The sequence below is a fragment of the Phymastichus coffea genome, unplaced genomic scaffold, assembly GCF_024137745.1.
Source record: "Phymastichus coffea isolate CEN01 unplaced genomic scaffold, Cenicafe_Pcof_1.1 PCOF00009, whole genome shotgun sequence".
NCBI lineage: Eukaryota > Metazoa > Arthropoda > Insecta > Hymenoptera > Eulophidae > Phymastichus > Phymastichus coffea.
Window position 1 is genome coordinate 4823263 of NW_026706820.1, and position 19731 is coordinate 4842993.

Genomic DNA, 19731 nt, shown 5'->3' on the forward strand with positions numbered 1-19731 from the left:
TTTAGCTAGGTTCTCTTTCTCGAATTTACAAAGTTTCCCGAATTTCTCCCAATCAGCTTTTCTCATGTTGAACTTTGGTTCTAGTGTTTCTTTGGTTCGTATGAGTCTGGCTGGTTGTGAGGCAAAATCCAGTTCGATCACTATGGGCCTGTGGTCACTGGTGGTCCATTCTTTCATCGCCTAGCTAGCCAAGAAGTTTGACAGATTTGACGTATGTAAAGTTACATCGATATCCGTCTCACCCCTCGTGCTACGGCACGTTGGAAGTTGGCCCCTCCTGTTGGCCACTATTAGCCCGTATTGGTCTATGAATTCTTCAATGACTGTTCCATTCTTGTCCTGTGTATTAGACCAGATCTTTGACTTGGCATTTGCATCCATTCCAACTAAGACTCTTTTGTCTTTCAATTGCTTGAGAGTCTTAGCTAGTTTGTCAAGATAGGTCTTCCTGCTGTGGCTGAACTGGCAGTAGATGCTTATGAAATAAATTTCACCAAAGGCTCCGACTACTTGTGCACAAACACAGTGGGAGTCACACAGATTAGAAATCTTGGTAGCAGTGACTTTGTGCGGATTGTAAAGTATCGCAGCTTGGATCTTTTCGCCTTTTTTGGCTCCATGAATAGCTGCGATGCTGCCCATGCCTGAAATCGCGTTATTCCAGTGATATGGTTCTTGCACCAGTGCCATCTGTATGTCAAGATTTCTGTCTGTCATGATTTCTCCCAGCTCATCGTTGGCTACTTGCCTTTTGTTGAGGTTCAATTGTATGATCCTCAGTTTCGGGCCCAGTTCAGGGTTTTGTTATGCGTTCAATTTAAACCTCTTAACTGGTGGGCAATCGTCTTTGCTTTCGTCAAGATTGTTTGGTTGCGAAGGAAACTGAGTTGACGCCGGAGTGTTGGAGCAGTGCTCTGGTTTCTCAACGGTCGCCTCCTGCTTACTTTTCCTCGCCTTATTATACCTAGAATGGTTGACCATATCGCTTTCAAGGTACAACGCAATGTCTAGTTATATATTTCCTCCTTTGGAATCGCTGCTGGCGATTCTGGAGGGTGGCTTTCAATTCTAGTTCTGGCGTTAACGTGCGCGTTCAATTAAGCGAGTGGCGTTTGAGTGCGAGCAGTGAGTACTTGTGTGTGTTGACGTGAGCTTCGTTAGTTACCTTGGCGGGTTTCTCTATGGTTTCCCATGGCTCTTTTATTTACAATTGATTAAGCTAGTTATTTTTCTAGCTTTTTAATCTGTTATTAGATTATTATTTTGATTTTTTTTATTTCTTTTGATTTTCTTTCTTTTGTTTTGATTTAATGATTTTAAATCTATAGGTTTAAATCTGTAATTTTTAATTTTTAATCTGTAATTTTTTAATTCTTTCTTATTTAGTTTTAATTGAACTTTGATTGGTAACTTTCTTAATACTATTTACTACACTACTGCTTATATTACTGCTTAAATTATTGTTAACTACTTAAGAACTAATTTGATTATAATATAACTTAAAACTAATTACGAGTGTACCAGCGTGTTTATCTTTCACGCTGGGTTTGATATTAATCAAACCTCGTTTTGGTCAAGTCAGCGTTAGGTATTTGACGAATTACAACCAAAGCAGCATTTGAGTGAGCATGTCGGGTTTCCGCCTTTTCTATCATCTTGGCCTGTGTTCACCATTAGCAGCACTGGATCTGATAGACGTTTAGTGCATGGTTCTCGCTTTCGAAGGGAGCTGACAGCCACTAATTTCGCTTTCAAATGTAAAATTGTTTTAGCTATTAGGGCTTAATCAATTCCTTAGCAGGAAGGATGCTGCCCTTCTGTGGAAATATTTTTCCTAAGGGTTTCGGCATCCGTAGTGCGTTCTGGTCATCGAGAGCTACTCGGCCCAATGGACTGTTCTCTCGCACAATGGTGTCGGGCCTTACTCCAGGAGCTCGAGGCAAAGAACTTTGGGTGGCTGCTATGACCACGGCCGCGACTCTTTACCCACTGTAGTGACACCTACCGATTGCCAGTCGATAGGAAGTAATTTCTTATCTACCCGAATTAAATTCGGATTGCCGAGACCATTGGTCCTCTGCAACTAGCTCCCGGAGCGGTCTCCCGTCCTCTAAGAGGGCGCGCGGTACCACAATCCTAAGAGATTTCCCCTCAAGTGACTCCCGGATTTTGGCTTTTCTGGGCTCGAGTTGAGCTCTTGGGGTTTGGTAGACTCCGCGTTGAATGTTTGGGCGTTTACAGGCCGCACCTCACCACGTGTTGTCATGGTCCGTGTTGTTTCTTTTGTTTGACCGGTTAGCATATTGCCCTGGGGGCAAGCGTTGTGTGTTTAGCCTACTGTTTCATTACAGAGACAGCGTTTTCAGCCCCACCGCGTGACGGTACACACATCCGCACTTGTGATTGCAAGTCTTCGTTCAAATATACATTGCATTCACTTCGGGTCGACTAGCAGTAGTTGCTAGTCGAGGGCAATCGGTGATGCATTTTGTACTTCAGCATTTGTATATGCCCGTACACAAAAGAGAGAAGTTTACGACGTCCTCTCCTAAAACAATTGTTTGTTTGAGGAGTCTCCGTTTTCTGTTTAGGAACACAATTACTGTCCGCCGCTTTGACAAAAGATTTTTGCACAAAGTGACCTGGCCAGCCGTGAGGCTGGCCATATGGTGCACTATGTGCAGCATCTATGTTTTTGCTAAGCGGATTATAATCGAGCTTCCTGAGAGCGTCGTGATTGCAACCGCCCCCTTTTCTCTACAGTGTAATTGGCCCGCGTGATTATGTTTACAAAGTGCGCGCGCGTCAATAACATGCAGCGTTGGAGTGATCGCAGCTCTTTGTTCGCCGGGTTAATACATGCACGCTATCGATTCTTACAGATTACGAGATATTGGCAATTAGTTCCGCGTGATCGTGAGAAAAATAAAGTAAAGTCGCGATATAAAGCTGGCCAGCTTACCTTCGTATCGAGCGCACTACTCGCAAGGAGAAAGGAGGAAAGTTCGTTAACTTTCGTCCTTCGTAATCACAGTCCGCTCTCGGTTTTCATCCTCGATAACGAAACTCCTCATTCACGCTCACTCACACACACTCAGTTCTCGCGAGTGCGGAGATATCACCTCTCTTGTACGGAAAATCGGCCGGCTTACTGTTTACTTCCCTTAGAAACTCTTAGCGGAAAAAAAATGGCTTGTTGTTAAGCGGCTGAATGTTCGGATAACTAATCCTCGACTGCTTCATTTATATTCGCGCGCGTTCCGTCCCGTCTCGTACTGAATTCCCTTATTCCATTTTCCTCAACCAGTAGGTGCTGCCCTCGCAGGCAGCCGCATGGTTGGGGTGAGAGCGCTAATAGGACGTTTACTGTCACAGCCCCCTTCCAGTCTAGACCTATGAGGTCCGTGATGATAGAATCATTAGCGCCATTCCTTTCGAGGTTAAGAGGGTATAGGTCAATAAAAGGTCAATAAATGCTCCTGTCACCAGGAGGATCCATGGGTGGTTTCCCGGCCTTCGTCGTCCAATGGGGGACGTTCGCGTGCCTCCCAGCCCTGCCTCTCGTTAACCGGTTTGGGATGCTGCCGGACACGGGGGTAACGGTCCGGCCGGGTCACCCCAAGGTAGTGGCATACGTTGCACCCTTCCCATTGAGCGCAGGATAGGGTGCGCCGAGGGAGGCCTCGTTCCCTGGGGGTCAGCGGCAACCCGTCACGCCGATTCAGGGCGGACCACAACGGTCTTTCGATCATGGCGTCCTCACCCGTAGACCCCACCACAAGGTTGATGTGGATGTAGGTCCAGTTGCTTGACCCCCGTTGCTGCTGTTCACATTTACCACGAGGTTTACCCCGCACGTCCGCTGATCCTGATGTGCCGCGGCTGCTGGTCCGGCCCCTGGATCTGTGGGTCGCACCTTGGTGGGTGGAGGCTGGGTGGTGACTCCTGGTGTGTCACCAACCGGGCCCTCGAGGGCCTGGCGGTGACGGCGCTGCACCTCTTTTAGTGCTAGCGGTAACTGGCGCCGGCGGGACACCACTTTGGTCCAATGATCAAGGTTACTGGGGCGGTGTCCCGCGGCCGTATACGCATCGAACCCCGCGTACACGGCCCGTTGGAGAGCGATGAGGGTGGTCCAGCCTTGCTTAACCTTCCTCAAGCCCTCCACTATCTCTTCCCAGGTTCGTTCACCAGGCGAGGATGCTTGGCTGGCGAACTTGGGGTACTAGGTCGCGCTGATGAGGGTACCCTCCGTTTGGGTACCCACCGATGCATGTGAGGCCCTCAATGGGATGGCTCCGGCTGGAGGTCCGGGTAGCGGCGCGGTCTCCTCGCACGCGATACCCGGTGTGGATGATGCGTGTGTGGTGGTCCCTTCGTCGGTGAGCTCCTCTGTTAGCACGGATGACGAGCTCTCGTGAATTCGTACCCGTGGCTGCTCCTCTTCTTCCTTCTTGGTACTGAGGAGGTGTAGGGCGGCGTGGACTATCCACTTGACGGCGGGGCCCAAGTCTAGCCCAATGAGGGCGGCCGCCGCCTGCTCGAATCGCTCGAGCGTGATCTGTATTCTGTAACAGGTTTACGCATCAGCATCGATAACCCTTTCCTCGGGTATCGAAGGTGGGCGCCTGTTTGGCTGCCCAGGACCTTCGTCGCTGGGATCGAAGGTGGGGTCCTTTGCGTCGGTCTCCCAGGTCCTTCGTTCGCAGGGCCTCATGCATCCACGGTCGGTGTTTTCGGTGGCTTACCCCTCTTCATTTTCACGGCGTCGGGGTGGGGGGCGATACGTGGATTTTGTCGATACGATGTGGCTCGGGTGGTTAGCGCCTTCTTGTGAGGTCTCCCTCGTGGGCGCTTTACCGCATTATTTGACGGGGTTATTATCACGATCTTATCGAGGGGATTAGAAGGGGCGTGACGGAGTTAGCTCAAATTTGTTGCGTTATCATTCCGGAGTATGTCATCCGTGGTACCGCCGCGTCCGTTTTCGCGTGTTGTCGCATCGCTCGCCGTAGGCGGGATATTCGTCACCTCGGTTCCCTCGGAGGTAGGGGCATTGTCGTCATCTCGCCGTCGGGTTTCATCTTCTGACACGGTATCCTCCTGTCTATAGTAGGGTTTGAGGTCTTTAGCGTGAACCAATTACGTGACCTCTTCCTGCTGGTTGGCAAGGCGGTACGAGTTGACTCCGAGTACTTTCGTAACTATGAAGGAACCTACGAATTTTGGCGCTAGCTTTGTGGAAATGCCCTGCATCGCACTGGATAATACGAGATTCCTCTTCCATACCTAGTCCCCTTCTTTAAATCCGGGGGCCCTGTGCTTGGCGTTATAATATCTCGCCTACCTCAGGGACTCGTCCGAAGCGCTTTCGCGAGTTTGTTGAATGACGAATCGGTTATTCTGCATATGCTCGTTCCATTGTCCAATTCGGAGCAAACTTTTCTCTCGAGCTACAAGCTCGTCCATTCGTCTCCGAAGGGTGTTCCGGGCTTCCGGTTTCCTGCCGTAGTTAAGCATGGCAGGGCTGGTTCCCGCGGAACTGTGGACTGCAGTGTTCAACGCGAACGCGAGTTCAGGTAACACTCGATCCCAATCCTTGTGATTCACTCGCAGGTACGAGGTTATAATCGTCTTCAAAGTTCTGTTAACCCTTTCGGTAGGGTTAGCCTGTGGGGTATAAGGCGGGATAAAGGTCCGTTTTATCCCTTGGTCTCTCAGGTACCCGTTTACGAGCTGGTTACGGAATTCGGTGCCATTATCGGACAGGAAGGCCTTAGGTGCACCGAAGCGCAGGATCACTCGTTCCCGGAGTTCCTTCGCGATCGTCTTACCATTGGCACTACGTATAGGTATGCACTCGACCCATCGTGTGAATAAGTCGATGAACACTAATACGTATTCGTGCCCTCGAGGGCTCCTTGGAAAGGGTCCGGCAATGTCGCCCGCTACCACTTGCCAAGGTGTGGACAACATTCGATCTGTCATGAGTCCGCGCGGCAGTCGTTGTTCGACCTTACACTGTTGGCAAACCTGACACTTTTGGATGTAACTTTTGACGTCCGCGTACATTCGTGACCAATAGTAGGAATGGGCGACGCGGCCGAAGGTCTTCTCACATCCCAAATGTCCACCGGTCTCGAGGTCGTGGTTCTCGAACAGGACCGCCTTTCGGTCTTCCGGTGGCACGACAAGCTTCCAAGTGTCCTCGTACCCGTATTCGCCTTGGTAGTCACAGCTTGGCTTTTGATGGTACATCACTTTGCCAACTATTTTCCAGTCCGGGTAGTCTTCTGGGTTGTCTTCGATGCGTTGGAACTGTTCCGAGTATCAGACTTTGTCCCCCGGCTTCGGCTGGTCCATTGCACTAACCTCAGCCTTCGCGGGCTCAAAAGCGCGTGATAATGCATCGGGTAGTACCTTGTCGGCCCCATTGTGAGTTGCAAGGCCCATCGGGCTAGACGTCCTATTAGGTTCTTCAGGTTGTATAGCCATTTCAGACTGTTATGGTCCGTCACTACCTTGAATTGGTATGCCTCTATATACGGGCGGAACTTCTGTATAGCCCATACGACCGCCAAGCATTCGCGCTCCGTAGCAGAGTAATTTTGCTCTGCTGGGTTAAGGACTCTGCTAGCGTACTCGATGATTCGATCTTCATCTCATACTCGTTGAATCAAGACGGCGCCGATTTCTGTAGCGCTAGCGTCTGTTTCCAACACGTACTGCCCGTCGGTTTCCGGTAACCCGAGGCACGGTGCGGATATCATGAGTGCCTTAAGTTTAGCGAAGGCTTGTTCTTGGTCTGATCCACACACGTATTCGAATTTTTTCCCCGTTAATTTGGTTAACGGTTGAGCGTGCGTGGCGAAGTCACTTAAGAATCGACGGTACCATGAAGCGACCCCCAGGAAAGTACGCAGCTGTCGCACGTTTCCTGGTAGCGCACCTTTTCAGGGTCGGGCCTGATACCCTCGCGGTTAATCAACAAACCCAGATATTTGGCATCCGGCTTGCAGAAGATGCTCTTCTCTCGATTAATCGAGAGTCCTGCTCTACAGAACCTATCCAATACGGTTTTAAGACGTTGTAGGTGATCTTCAAATTTGGACGATACCACGATGATATCATGCAAATAAGCGAAGGTGAAATCGCCAATTTCAAGTCCGATCACGCTATCTATTAACCGTTGGAAGGTGGCGCAGACGTACGAGAGAACGAATGGCATTCGTACGAACTGGAAGTGCCCCAATCCGGGCACGGTAAAGGCAGCGATAGGTCGAGATTCGGGTTTGAGTGGTATGAATATAAAAATATGGTATATTTTTGGTGATACGCACTACTGAGGTCGAGTGTAAAGATATAGCGTGAGTTTCGTAAGCGCCTCAATATATCTTGCATAAATGGTAGGGGATACGAGTTTGGCTCGGTGACCTTGTTAACCTTCCTGAAGTCTATACAAAACCGATACGAGCCATCCTTCTTGCGTATCATAACCACTAGACTCGACCAGCCGCTGTCTGCAGGCTCGATCACCCCTTGGTCTAACATTTCCCTTACCAATCTATGCATTTCTTGCTCGACCTTGTGTGATACTGGATAGTAGGCCGTTACCTCGGCTAGTCCGATCGTAGCTAATCTTGGACAGGCCTCAAAAACTAGCTTCATCTTGGTTTGTGATTTCTTGAGCAGTAACATATCATCGTCAGGGTCAAGTACCGCTCTAAACAATTTAACGAAATTCACTTCTAAGATTCGTCAACGAGGGTTGGGAGTATAGCTACCCTCGTCGGCATCGTCACGTCCCCCACGGTAAACGGCAACACGGCGTGACCAACAATTATCAACTTACGGCCATCTGGTAGTCTTGCCGTACCCGCGTGGGTGGTATCCAACCTGATGCCTAGCACAGATGCTATCTGCAGAGCATTACTACCCATTGCTGTGGAGGAAGCTCCCGGATCATAGAGAGCCCTTATCTGGAAGACTCCTATTTTCACCGATAGCCACCAACGCGTTTCTTGTTCCGGGGAATATAGCGGAACAGATTCAGCGGCTCCATAGCCTTGTTCTTTGCATGCCATAGCGCTAGCCACTGTACTCTCGCGTGGTACAGTGACGTCGCCAGCCGTTCGAACCACCTCGGTTCGGGCTATCGGAGATCCTGTGGGAGTACACCTTGACGGTTTATCTGCCGTTACTAGCGCCCCCGAGGGCGTGGTCGATCCATTCGCCACCACCTCGGCCGGTCTATGGTTTTGGGCTTTACTAACGTTAGTACCCCCTTTCTCCTCGTTTACTTTACCTACGCTTTCATCACTGGCATAACCAGGGAAATTCTCGCTCTTGTCGCTCAACACGCTCGCTACTATTGGTACTGACTGTGTTGGCGAAGGCCGCGAGATTTCGTTTATGGGGTTTTGTTTTAGGGGATGAAGGAGTGGGGTCAACCCCACCTAACCACTCCTTTTCTCGTTTCCCTTGTTGTATTCGGGGCAGTACTTTTAACTGTACCCCAGTAATCCGCACTCGATACACTTGAGTGGTTTGGAGAAGTCTCTCTCCCGCTTTCGAGGAGATTTTGGCTTCTTACAAGGGAACCACCCCAACCCGACCTCACCGATTTAAATGATTTTGGGATATGTTGTAGTACTTGAAAAGAAATTAGATACGTATTTTTTTTATCGGCCCATAAGGGCTTTTAAGAGGTGAAATCCACCCTGAAAATCAACCCCTAAAATCAGTTTTTTTAATATTTCTCAGCATCAAATGAATATTTTTCAGTAAACTAAACGTTAAAAAATTTCTTATAAAAAGGAGCTTTTAAGGACATAACATTTATACCGAAGGATTGCAACCCCCTTTTTAATAGGGGTAAATACACTATTTTTTGTACTGTTTTACGACAGTAATATAGTAAATCAGCTCGAGTGATTTAAAAATTGTACTGATAATGAGAAAAAATCAAAATTAAATTGACATGTTTGCGGATTTAAAAAAAAATGTTTGAGGGGGGTTTCACCCCCTAGCAACCACCTCATCAAACTATCAGCAGGTTAATCCACCTAACCCTGGGATAAACAAGTTTAGTCGTATGCATGAGCGAGCTACCTCAACTAACCAACCTGCCTCTAACCCACCAAACCCCCCATAAACCACCCTTACCGAACCACAAGCAGGCTAACCCACCTAATCCTGGGAAAAGCAACTTTAGTCGTTTGTTATTTCTTGAAATAATTGAATTTTACACCATAAGCGAGTTATTCCAGCTAAATCACATACTCTTATCCACCTACCCCTAACCTAACTAACCCCCACCCTTATAAACCACCCTTACCGAACCATATACGGGCTAACCTTATACAGGGTGTCCCATTTTAACTTACCCAGTAGGATATCTCAAAACTGGGCAAGCTAATCGAAAAATGTTTCAAACCAAAGTTGTATGGTTCGGAGGGGGTGTTTCGTCGAAAAACGAAAGTATTTTAGATATAGTAAAGGAGAAGTATAAGGTTGTAATATAGTCGCGCTTTCTCCTCTCTCCTAGTGGCCACGTACTATTTCTTTCTCTCTCTTTTCTCTTCTCCTTTTTTCGATATACTTACTCAGCATGCCTAACTATGATCTAACTATATGACTTTTCTTTCTTTCTTACTTAAGGAGAGTAGGGGAGAGTATGCGTTTCGTGTGGCGGCGCATTATTGGTTAGTTGGAGAGGTCAAGTTAGTATAAATCATTCGTCCGAACTAATCGCACGTTTTGAACTCTACCTTCGTTTAAACAGAATTTCCTTAACTCATTTAAATTGTCAATATAGTGTAGTTAAGCTTAATTAATTTCAATTAAAATAGTTTTTTTATAGATACGTATTTATTTCAGTTTCTAAAGAACCTTTCCAATAAGTTCTCTTTGTTTGAGTTGTATTAATTTAACAATCACCGGGAGACAAATCCTCATCGAACTCAGGTAACACAAACACAATTTACACAAACACTTATACGTATCATTGGTTGACTAGCCACAAAATAGTTAATCAAGTCTACAGTGACTAAAAAAAACTATCAATTCATTACGTACATTATATTGGTCGACTAGCCACAAAGTAGTCAATCAACATCCTTTCATTTCACATATCATTTGGTCGGTTAGCCACAAATTAACTAATTTCAATTTTTTACATTCGACACATATATGCATATCTTTAAGTATCAATTGTAATAAATTAATCATAACACGTTTTATTCTTTACACAACGATTGACCGCATGATCGCATGTAATCACAATTTCAGTTTGTATTTATCAATGTAAATCAACCAAGGGTTTTTCTACACTTAGGCGGTTTCCGTTTGCGCTTACATGCAAACATAGTTTGCACGCAAGATAAAACCTAACCGAACCTTGTGGAGCTTTTTTCCCAATTTTTTAAGCCTATAATATATCGATCATATTGGCCTAACTACGCATTTATTATTTCATATTCCTTCATAAACTACACATACATTCACTAACAATCCTTTCATCCAAAAAATTTAATGCTAACAGGGGGTCAACTTATGATAACCTCAAACTTGACCTTGAACTTGATTTTCAAGGTCATTTCAAGGTCAACTTTGTTTTTTTGAATAGGAACCCCTATTTTTGACACTGGATTCGGATAGAGCGGGAACTTCTACCATAAGATGACCTATTATACGTGGGGTCCGGGAGACCCCTCAAGGTTATTTCAAGGTCAACCTTGTTTTTTTTTGTATAGGAACCCCTATTCGGATAGAGCGAGAATTTTGAGAGTAAATGAATTATCACTCAATAATTCTTTCAACCTCTCAAGGTTATGTGAAAGTCAAAAATGGGATTTCAAATTTGTAATTCAGGTAAGTAAAAAAGCAAAGGTAGTTTTCAGCTCATATTTAATTTATTAATGTACGAATGAACAGAGTTCAGCTAGCAACTTATTTGGGATACAGCTCGTCATAGCGAGTAACATTATTTATTTTCAAATAAAAATAATTTTAAATTGATTATAACAATTGTTCAACTGGTCCTCCATTATTTTCTAAACACAATTCCAATCTACGGCGATAATTGTTCATGACAGCTCTGAGTACTTCTGGCGTGACAGCTGCACAAGTCCTCCTGATTCTTTCCATCATGTCTAATCTAGTAGTGGGTGCATCTCCATAAACAGCATCTTTACAAAATCCCCAAAAATAACTATCTAATGGATTGAGATCAGGCGATCTTGGTGGCCATGGGATTGGTCCACCACGATCTATCCAATGATTCCCAAACCGGCCATTCAAAAATGCCCTAACATTGGCCGCAAAATGAGCTGGAGCACCATCTTGTTAGAACCACATAAGCTGTCTAATATTCAATGGAATGTTCTCTAAATATTCGGGCAAATAATTTTCCAGAAAGTCAAGATATCGTGGACCATTGACTATACCATCAAAAAAATGTGGACCAATTATGTGCCCATTGAAATTTCCGGTCCAAACATTAACACTCCAACGATGTTGATTGATAATTTGACGATGCCAGTGAGGATTAACAGGGGACCAATAATGACTATTGTGTCTTTTAAGCCTGCCATCAATTTTGAAAGTGGCTTCGTCACTAAAACAAACGTTCCAGAAAAAATCTGGATCCTGATCCAATTGATTCAGAGCCCACCAACAGAAGTTCATTCTGAGTAGTCGATCATTTTCATTTAACTCTTGATGCAGTGTTACGTGATATGGGTGATAACGCACCGATATTAACATGCGATGAGCAGTAGATTTGGAAATTCCCAGTTGGCGTTGAACTGTTCTTGTACTGACATGAGGGTCTAAATGAACTATTGCCAATACCGCAATGAGTCTTGCATCATTGTTATTCAAATATCTGTTTTGACGTCTCTGCCGATGTAAATTATTCCGACGACAGCGTCTTACAATATTAAATATTTGTCTATGGCTTGGGTGGCGCTGGTTAGGAAAGCGTTCAGCATAAAGCCGAGCAGCAGCTCTGTAGTTCCGATTGCATTCCCCAAGTGTCAACAGTATTTCAACAACTTCATCCGCTGAATAATTTGCTATTCTGTAGAAAAAATATGCGAATCACAGCGATTTAATGGTAGTACAAGAAGTTTACATTAATTTATACATAATTTTTCATACTTATGGGAAAAAAAGGTTCAACTCCACATGTAGTAGGTAAATAATTTTTTTTACTTACAGGAAACAAAAATGTTCAAAGATACTAATGTACACCTTGTTAACGAAATACTACTATCACACTCTCACCTTCATTATTATTATTATTATTATTGTTATTATTTTCACATCCATATCATTTCATTCACCATAAAATTATCATTCAAACATAAGTTAAAGATAGGATCATTTCGATTCCGATAACATGGTAAAAAAAAGAAGCGATGTTGTCATAGATAATCTACGTAGAATAAGTTTTTAATGCCTACACAGGCTCCTTAAAAATCGCTTTCTCAGAATGTCACCGTGCTAGAATTTTTTCCGTTTAAGAAATCAGAGCAGACAGCAGATTTTCATCCGATTAGAGAATCGAACGATTTTCACGAGAGAAACTACTTTGACTTGTATGTTACGTTGCGAAGTTGAAGCGATTCTTCAGAATCTCATCTAATAACCTCATCTAATTTTAGAATGCCAACACTATCCGAATCCGCAATTAAAAGTGGGTGTTCTTTAAAAAAAACAAAGTTGACCTTTCAGTGACCTTGGAGGTCTCCCGGACCCAACATATGATACATCATTTGAAAGTAGAATTAATCGTAGGTTCTGAATCCAGTGTCAAAAATAGGGGTCCCTATTCAAAAAACAAAGTTGACCTTGAAATGACCTTGAGGGGTCTCCCGGACCCCACGTATAATAGATCATCTTATGGTAGAATTTCCCGCTCTATCCGAATCCAGTGTCAAAAATAGGGGTTCCTATTAAAAAAAACAAAGTTGACCTTGAAATGACCTTGAAAATCAAGTTCAAGGTCAAGTTTGAGGTTATCATAAGTTGATCCCCTCCGAACCATACAACTTTAGTTTGAAACATTTTTTGATTACCTTGCCCAGTTTTGAGATATCCTACTGGGCAAGTTAAAATGGGACACCCTGTATAAATAGCGAAAAATTTATTTCTTGAATAACATTCATGTTGCATAACAATATGTCCCAAGTATTACAAATTTTATGTAATAATTATTATTTTCTTTTCATTATAAATACAAAAAAGATAAAAATAATTAATAACGGCTTATAAATATAAGATTTAAGACTAAAATAAATTATAAATAATTATTAACTATTTTGTTTTTTCGAAATTAATAATAACAGTTATAGTATCAGTTTTTTAAAAATATTATTTGCATTGTATTACATATACCAGGTGTGTAAATATGAAACCGGAATTTTTCAATAGATGGCGTTACTAGTCAATTAAGCCATCGACACAACTCGTCAGTGGCGTCATTTACTTGTGTTGACATTTCGCAAACCTTTTGCCGCTACAGAAGTCACCAGTTGCATACAACTGCATGGTTATAGTAGCGTCCAAGATGTCGAGTCTTGTGCCGCGAAGCTACGATTTGCGGACAGCGTTGGTTTTCTGTTTCCATTTAAAGAAAACTGCTGCGGAGTCACATCGAATGCTTGTAGAAGCTTACGGTAAGCATGCTCTTGGTAAATCACAGTGCTTTGAGTGGTCTAAAAAATTTAAAAATGGCAATTTTGATGTGAAAAATGAAGAACGTGGAAGACCACCGAAGAAATTTGAAACAACGATTTGCAAGCATTGTTGGACAAAGATGACTCTCAAACGCAACAGCAACTTGCAGATCAACTAAATGTCACACGGGAAGCGATCTCCATACGTTTGAAAGCCATGAGAAAGACTCAAAAGGTAGGAAAATGGGTCCCACATCAACTGAACGAAAGACAGCAGGAAAACCGAAGAACATCCTGCGAAATGTTGCTTGACAGGTTCAAAAGAAAGTCATTTCTCCATCGAATTGTGACTGGGGATGAAAAGTGGATATATTTCGAGAATCCTAAGCGTAAAAAATCATGGGTAACTCCAGGCGAACCATCGATATCCACTGCAAAGCCAAATCGCTTTGGACGGAAGACAATGCTCTGTGTTTGGTGGGATCAGAAGGGTGTGATCTACTTCGAGCTGCTAAAACCAGGGGAAACAGTTAATACTGCACGCTACCGACAACAAATGATCAATTTAAACCAAGCTGTACTTGAAAAACGTCCAGAATATAAATCAAGACAACACAAAGTGATTTTACTTCATGACAATGCACCATCACACACGGCGAAAGCGGTCAAGGAAACGATTGGGGCGTTTCATTGGGAAATTCTTTCGCATGCGGCTTATTCCCCAGACCTAGCTCCATCCGATTTTTACTTGTTCGCATCCATGGGACACGCACTAGCTGAGCAGCGGTTTACTTCTTACGAAGATGTACGAAAATGGCTTGATGATTGGTTTGCTTCAAAAAACGAACAATTTTTTTGGCGAGGAATCCACAAATTGACAGAGAGATGGGAAAAATGTGTAGCTAGCGAAGGAAAGTACTTCGAATAAAATATTTGTGTACCATTTTCGCACAATAAATGTTTCTTTTCTATTGAAAAATTCCGGTTTCATATTTACACACCTGGTAGCTGTGTATAAAAGAGTAATGATAATAGTTACTATTTTTTAAACGTAAAGTTAATTCGTAATAAAGAAAAATAAGAAGTAATAACAGTTAAAAATTATTAACTTCAAAAGTGGAAGTTTAATATAGTTATTATTTCATTTTTAATCATTTACAATTTGTCAATGAGAAAAGAAATTATAACAAATAATTGATTATATTAATAGTTATAAATAGTTATTCTAGTCACAATTCCTGTACTTATAAACTGTTTCCTTTTTTCAATTTTCACTTGTGGTTTAGTTTACTTTTTATTGGTACTTTACTTTGCTGTACACTTTATCTTATTTACAATTTTGTCTTATCAATGGCTCGAAGAAAATAAGTTATATCAAATCTACGCCCCTTACGATAATAAGACATCCGATACATATTTCATTATTCATAGTAGTTGAAGAAAAGTCAAGTATTTAAAAAGTTAAAGTTTTTTTATAGTTCTGGATTTATAAATAAACTTATTTCTATATTTACATACAAATTTCCCGAACACGAAAATATAGTACATAACAAGAAGAAAAATTTTTGTCTACTACGTAAGTATTTATGTCACTTATCATACATAATTTTATTCAAATATTTTGATTTGTAAACATGTGAAATATAACTGTTAAAAACTTATGATCGAATTCTATCTATAGACTAAGTTTTCTTTTGTCTTTTGTAAAATTATTCAACTGCAAAAAAAAGTATTTATATCTTGATTTTGTTTTAGATTAAAACATGAAGATCAATCCTTTGAACGTAGTTAATTTATTATTAGCATATTTTCAAAGTTTACAAATACCAGATAGCGAGATTAATTTCAAAGAAATTAAATTGTCAGAAAAGTTAAAAGAAATATTAATAGATGCCGCGTATGAGTTTAATGATATTGATATGATTGTTGAAGAGACGTTAGATTTTCATGAAGATTATAAAGATACTGATGCTAAAATAATCGAAGATGAAGTTCAACATCACTTTCCTGATCCTGATTTTGTAACAACAAATCAGTGCAAAAATGATAATGAAGAAATCACATTTGATTATAAACAAAGAGCCTAGAATTTTGGAGGAGCGGAAAAAACAAAAACTTAAAACTGGATACTGTACAACATAGATTCAAAAAAGTTTCATCTATAAGTCAACTTAAACGTTGGGCGAAAACAATTAATAAAAATGGAACTTACCGAGAAAAAATTGCGCAAATTTGCCAATACACGTTTGATAATTTAAAAGCCGCTATTGCAGCTGGTACGATAGTGCATGATCGAGATATACGAAAATGGGCATTGCAAGCTCAAAAAATTGTTGGCCATGAAGATATAAGATTTAAGGCTTCTCAAAATTGGTTACTAAAATGTAATAAAGCTCATAGAATAGTATCTAGAAAAATAAATAAATTTATCACCAAAAAAACATTAGAAAGTAAGGAAGAACTACAAACTAATGCTTATGCTTTTGTAGCTGATGTTAAATCATGTATACCAGAAATCGGCATTGCAAACTTTTATAATTCAGATCAGAGTGGTTTCCAATTAGAAATGCACTCGGGAAGAACATTAGCAGTTGAAGGAGAAAAGCAGGTGCAATGTCTGGTACAGTCGGTTTCATCGACAACGCACAGTTATACAATTCAACCAACTATATCAGCAACCGGGAAACATTTATCACCACTTTTTATAGTATTAAAAGAAAAAAGTGGTCAATTTGGTCCCATAGTAGAATCTTCATTATTTAGACCAGAAAATGTGCATGTGGAAGCATCTAAATCTGGAAAATTAACGACAAGTTAGTATATTTTTGTTTATTAAAATGCAATGACATAAAAAAATTTTTACATTTTTTTATTTTATATCATTTTAAAATTTGATTGAAAAAAGTTTTTTACCCAAATGTTGGACCTCAATCTGTGCTTTTACTCGACTCTTGGAGTGGACATTGCGATAAAGCTGTAAGGGAAACGATGCCGACAAACAAAATTGTTCATATAAAAAAAATTCCCACAGGAACGACCGGGAACATCCAACCACTCGATGTTTATGGATTTTGTATCTGGAAAAACTTCGTTCGACGTTTATCAGATCAAATAATTTTGATGGACTATGAAATGAATCTACATTTAAGACATAACATCATAAAAATGCAGTCTCTTGTCCGTAACCAGCTTTCTTCACCAAGATATACAAATATTTTTAAATACGCTTGGTATAAAAGCGGCTACATTGCTGAAAAACCAGCTAAAACAGATAACCCTGTTGATTATAGTTTTGGAGATTCTTGCAATATACATTGCGAAGTAGAAGCATGTAAAAATGTTGTTATAATACGCTGTGGTTGGTGTATAAGATCATTATGTTTCAAACACTTTTTCGATGATTATCATTTCTGAAAGGAATTCGTTGAATGATACATTTTAATTTACCAATTAATAAAAAAAAGAAAAAGATGAAAATTATTATGAAAAATCAAAATATATGTAGTATCGCGTACCATGGCTCTTACGTAAATATATTTATGTATCTACATACGAATATAAATATATATGTATAGATCTATAAATGATAATTAGAACTCGTGTTATTCTCCTGTTTATTTTTAAGAGATATTTCTCGCCATTTTGATACTATTAAAATAAAATGTATTAAACATATTTTTATATGTCATAAATTATGTTTGAACTACAGATATTTTTTATCAAAATAAAATGGGATACCCCACGTACGGTGTAGAAATCAATTATTATAAGAAAAAGCAACTGATAAACTCAATTCTCTTAAAGTTAGGTCTATTAGCCTACATTTGGTTGGGTAAGGGTGGTTTATGGGGGTTTGGTGGGTTAGTTGAGGTAGCTCGCTCAGGCGTAGGATTAAATTATTTCAGGAAATAACAAACGACTTAACTTGTTTATCCCAGAGTTAGGTGGACCTGCTGATAGTTTGATGGGGGTGGTTTCTAGGGGGTGAAACACCCCTCAAACATATTTTTTTTTAAATCCGGAAACACGTCAATTTAATTTTGGTATTTTCTCATTATCAGTGCGATTTTTAAATCACTCCAGCTGATTTACTGTATTACATGTCATAAAACAGTACAAAAAATAGTGTATCTACCCCTATTAAAAAGGGGGTTGCAACCCTTCGGTATAAATGTTATGTCCTTAAAAGCGCATTTTTATAAGAAATTTTTTAACGTTGAGTTTACTGAAAAATATTCATTTGATGCTGAGAAATATTAAAAAAACTGATTTTAGGGGTTGATTTTTAGGGTGGATTTCACCCCTTAAAAGCCCTTATGGGCCGATAAAAAAACACACGATTCTAATTTTTTTTCAAGTACTACAACATATCCCAAAATCATTTAAATCGGTGAGGTCGGGTTGGGGTGGTTCCCTTGTTAGTATGTTGCTGGGTTTTGCCGAGGACTATCGTAAAATTGTTGTCAATGTGGAACATGAACTAATTATCACACAATCAAGAACAGACACCAACGCTGTCATCGTAGAATCTACAGCAGGTGCCTTAGCAACTGATTCGGTGACCTACGCAGATTTCAAGATTACACTGACAAAAATAGAGTGATTGATGCCTTATATCGTTCTGTTAGAAAGACAAAAAATCAAACTGCTGAATTACATAGGCAAAGACCGACCAATCACCATGCGTTTCCGTTCTTGGAAGTTGTACGTATGTCCTAAATTACCGGTCACATTGAGATGCATTTGGACCGTCAAAACTTCCATTCAGCTTGAAAAACCACACTTTGTCGTGTTGGCTTTCCAAATGAAACGGAAGTATAAGAAATCTATCAACGCTAACGAATTTGATCACTGCAGTATTAGCAACGTCAAACTATTTCTCATTTCGCAGTACTATCCATACGGAAATGTTAATCTCAACATCAATCAAAATGAATGCGCCATACTCGACGATATGTTTGCAAATTTTCGAAATTCTTACTACAGTAAAGATGTAGAGACTGTACTTAACAAGAACAATTTCATAAAGAAAGTGCCGCTCGTAGTCTGTGTTTGTCGCGGCTATCCGTATAGGCTGCGGAACAGCGGTTGAATCAGTTGATGCAGAATGTATAGGCTGCGAGGCAGCGGTTGAATCAGTTAATACAATGAGTGTTGAGTATAGGCTACGACGTAGCGGTTGAATCGGTTAGTACAATGAACGTTGGCAGAAATTAAGAAAGTAAATAGCTTTAGGAATAGATGAAATAGTGAGAGAAAGATTGAGATGAAGAAGGTCGAGAAGATTTTACGAATTTTGAAATGTGTCTCTCGACCGCGCACGCGGATAACTCGCGCATACACAACTTCTTTCAATTTATTTGAAGGTATATGATTTTATGAAACTACAGGACACAAAAAAATGATATTACACTCACGTGCTAGTTGTTTAAAAATCTACTCGAGAGCAATTGATAAGTCCAGAAATGCTTGGTGCTGAAACTGAACTAAAGTAGATCCAACCTTTTCTTTTTCTTCTAATACGTGGCCTCTTGTGAGGAAAGTAGAGAGAGAGAGAGAGAGAGAGAGAGAGAGAGAGAGAGAGAGAGAGAGAGAGAGAGAGAGAGATAGGAAAAGTCAAAGATTAGATTAAGGCGTATATTGAAATGACGTGGCGCGCTGGCTTGTAATATGGACTGGCGTGGCCGTACTATAGGTAATGATTGTGCGTCTGCATACGGCTTTCATTTTTAGTCGGTTTCGACTAAACGATTTTTTTTTCACGCAATGTATTTATATTTAATATTATAACCTTGTAAGAAAAGACTCCAACGTATTAATCGAAAGTTAGTAAATTTGCAAGAAGATAAAAATGTTAACGCTTCATTATCTGATCTTACAATGATTAATCTTGATCCTCGTAAATATGTATCCAACTTAAATATGGACCAAACTATCGCTAATAATTCTTCGTCGATATTGAAATAATTTAATTCTGCACCTTTTAGGTTACGTGAAATAAATGTGATAATTTCTTCATCCCCCTCATCATTAACTTGGAACAAAGCAA

General features: G+C 41.1%; 1 protein-coding gene across 1 annotated transcript; it reads left to right on the top strand.

The window, feature by feature from the left end:
* The first annotated feature begins 18105 nt into the window (after nt 1–18105).
* On the top strand, nt 18106–18774 carry LOC131671433 (uncharacterized). The gene is made up of 2 exons (XM_058947829.1): nt 18106–18220; nt 18311–18774. The coding sequence occupies exons 1-2, from the start codon at nt 18106–18108 to the stop codon at nt 18772–18774; spliced, it is 579 nt and encodes a 192-aa protein (XP_058803812.1).
* The last annotated feature ends 957 nt before the right edge of the window (nt 18775–19731 follow it).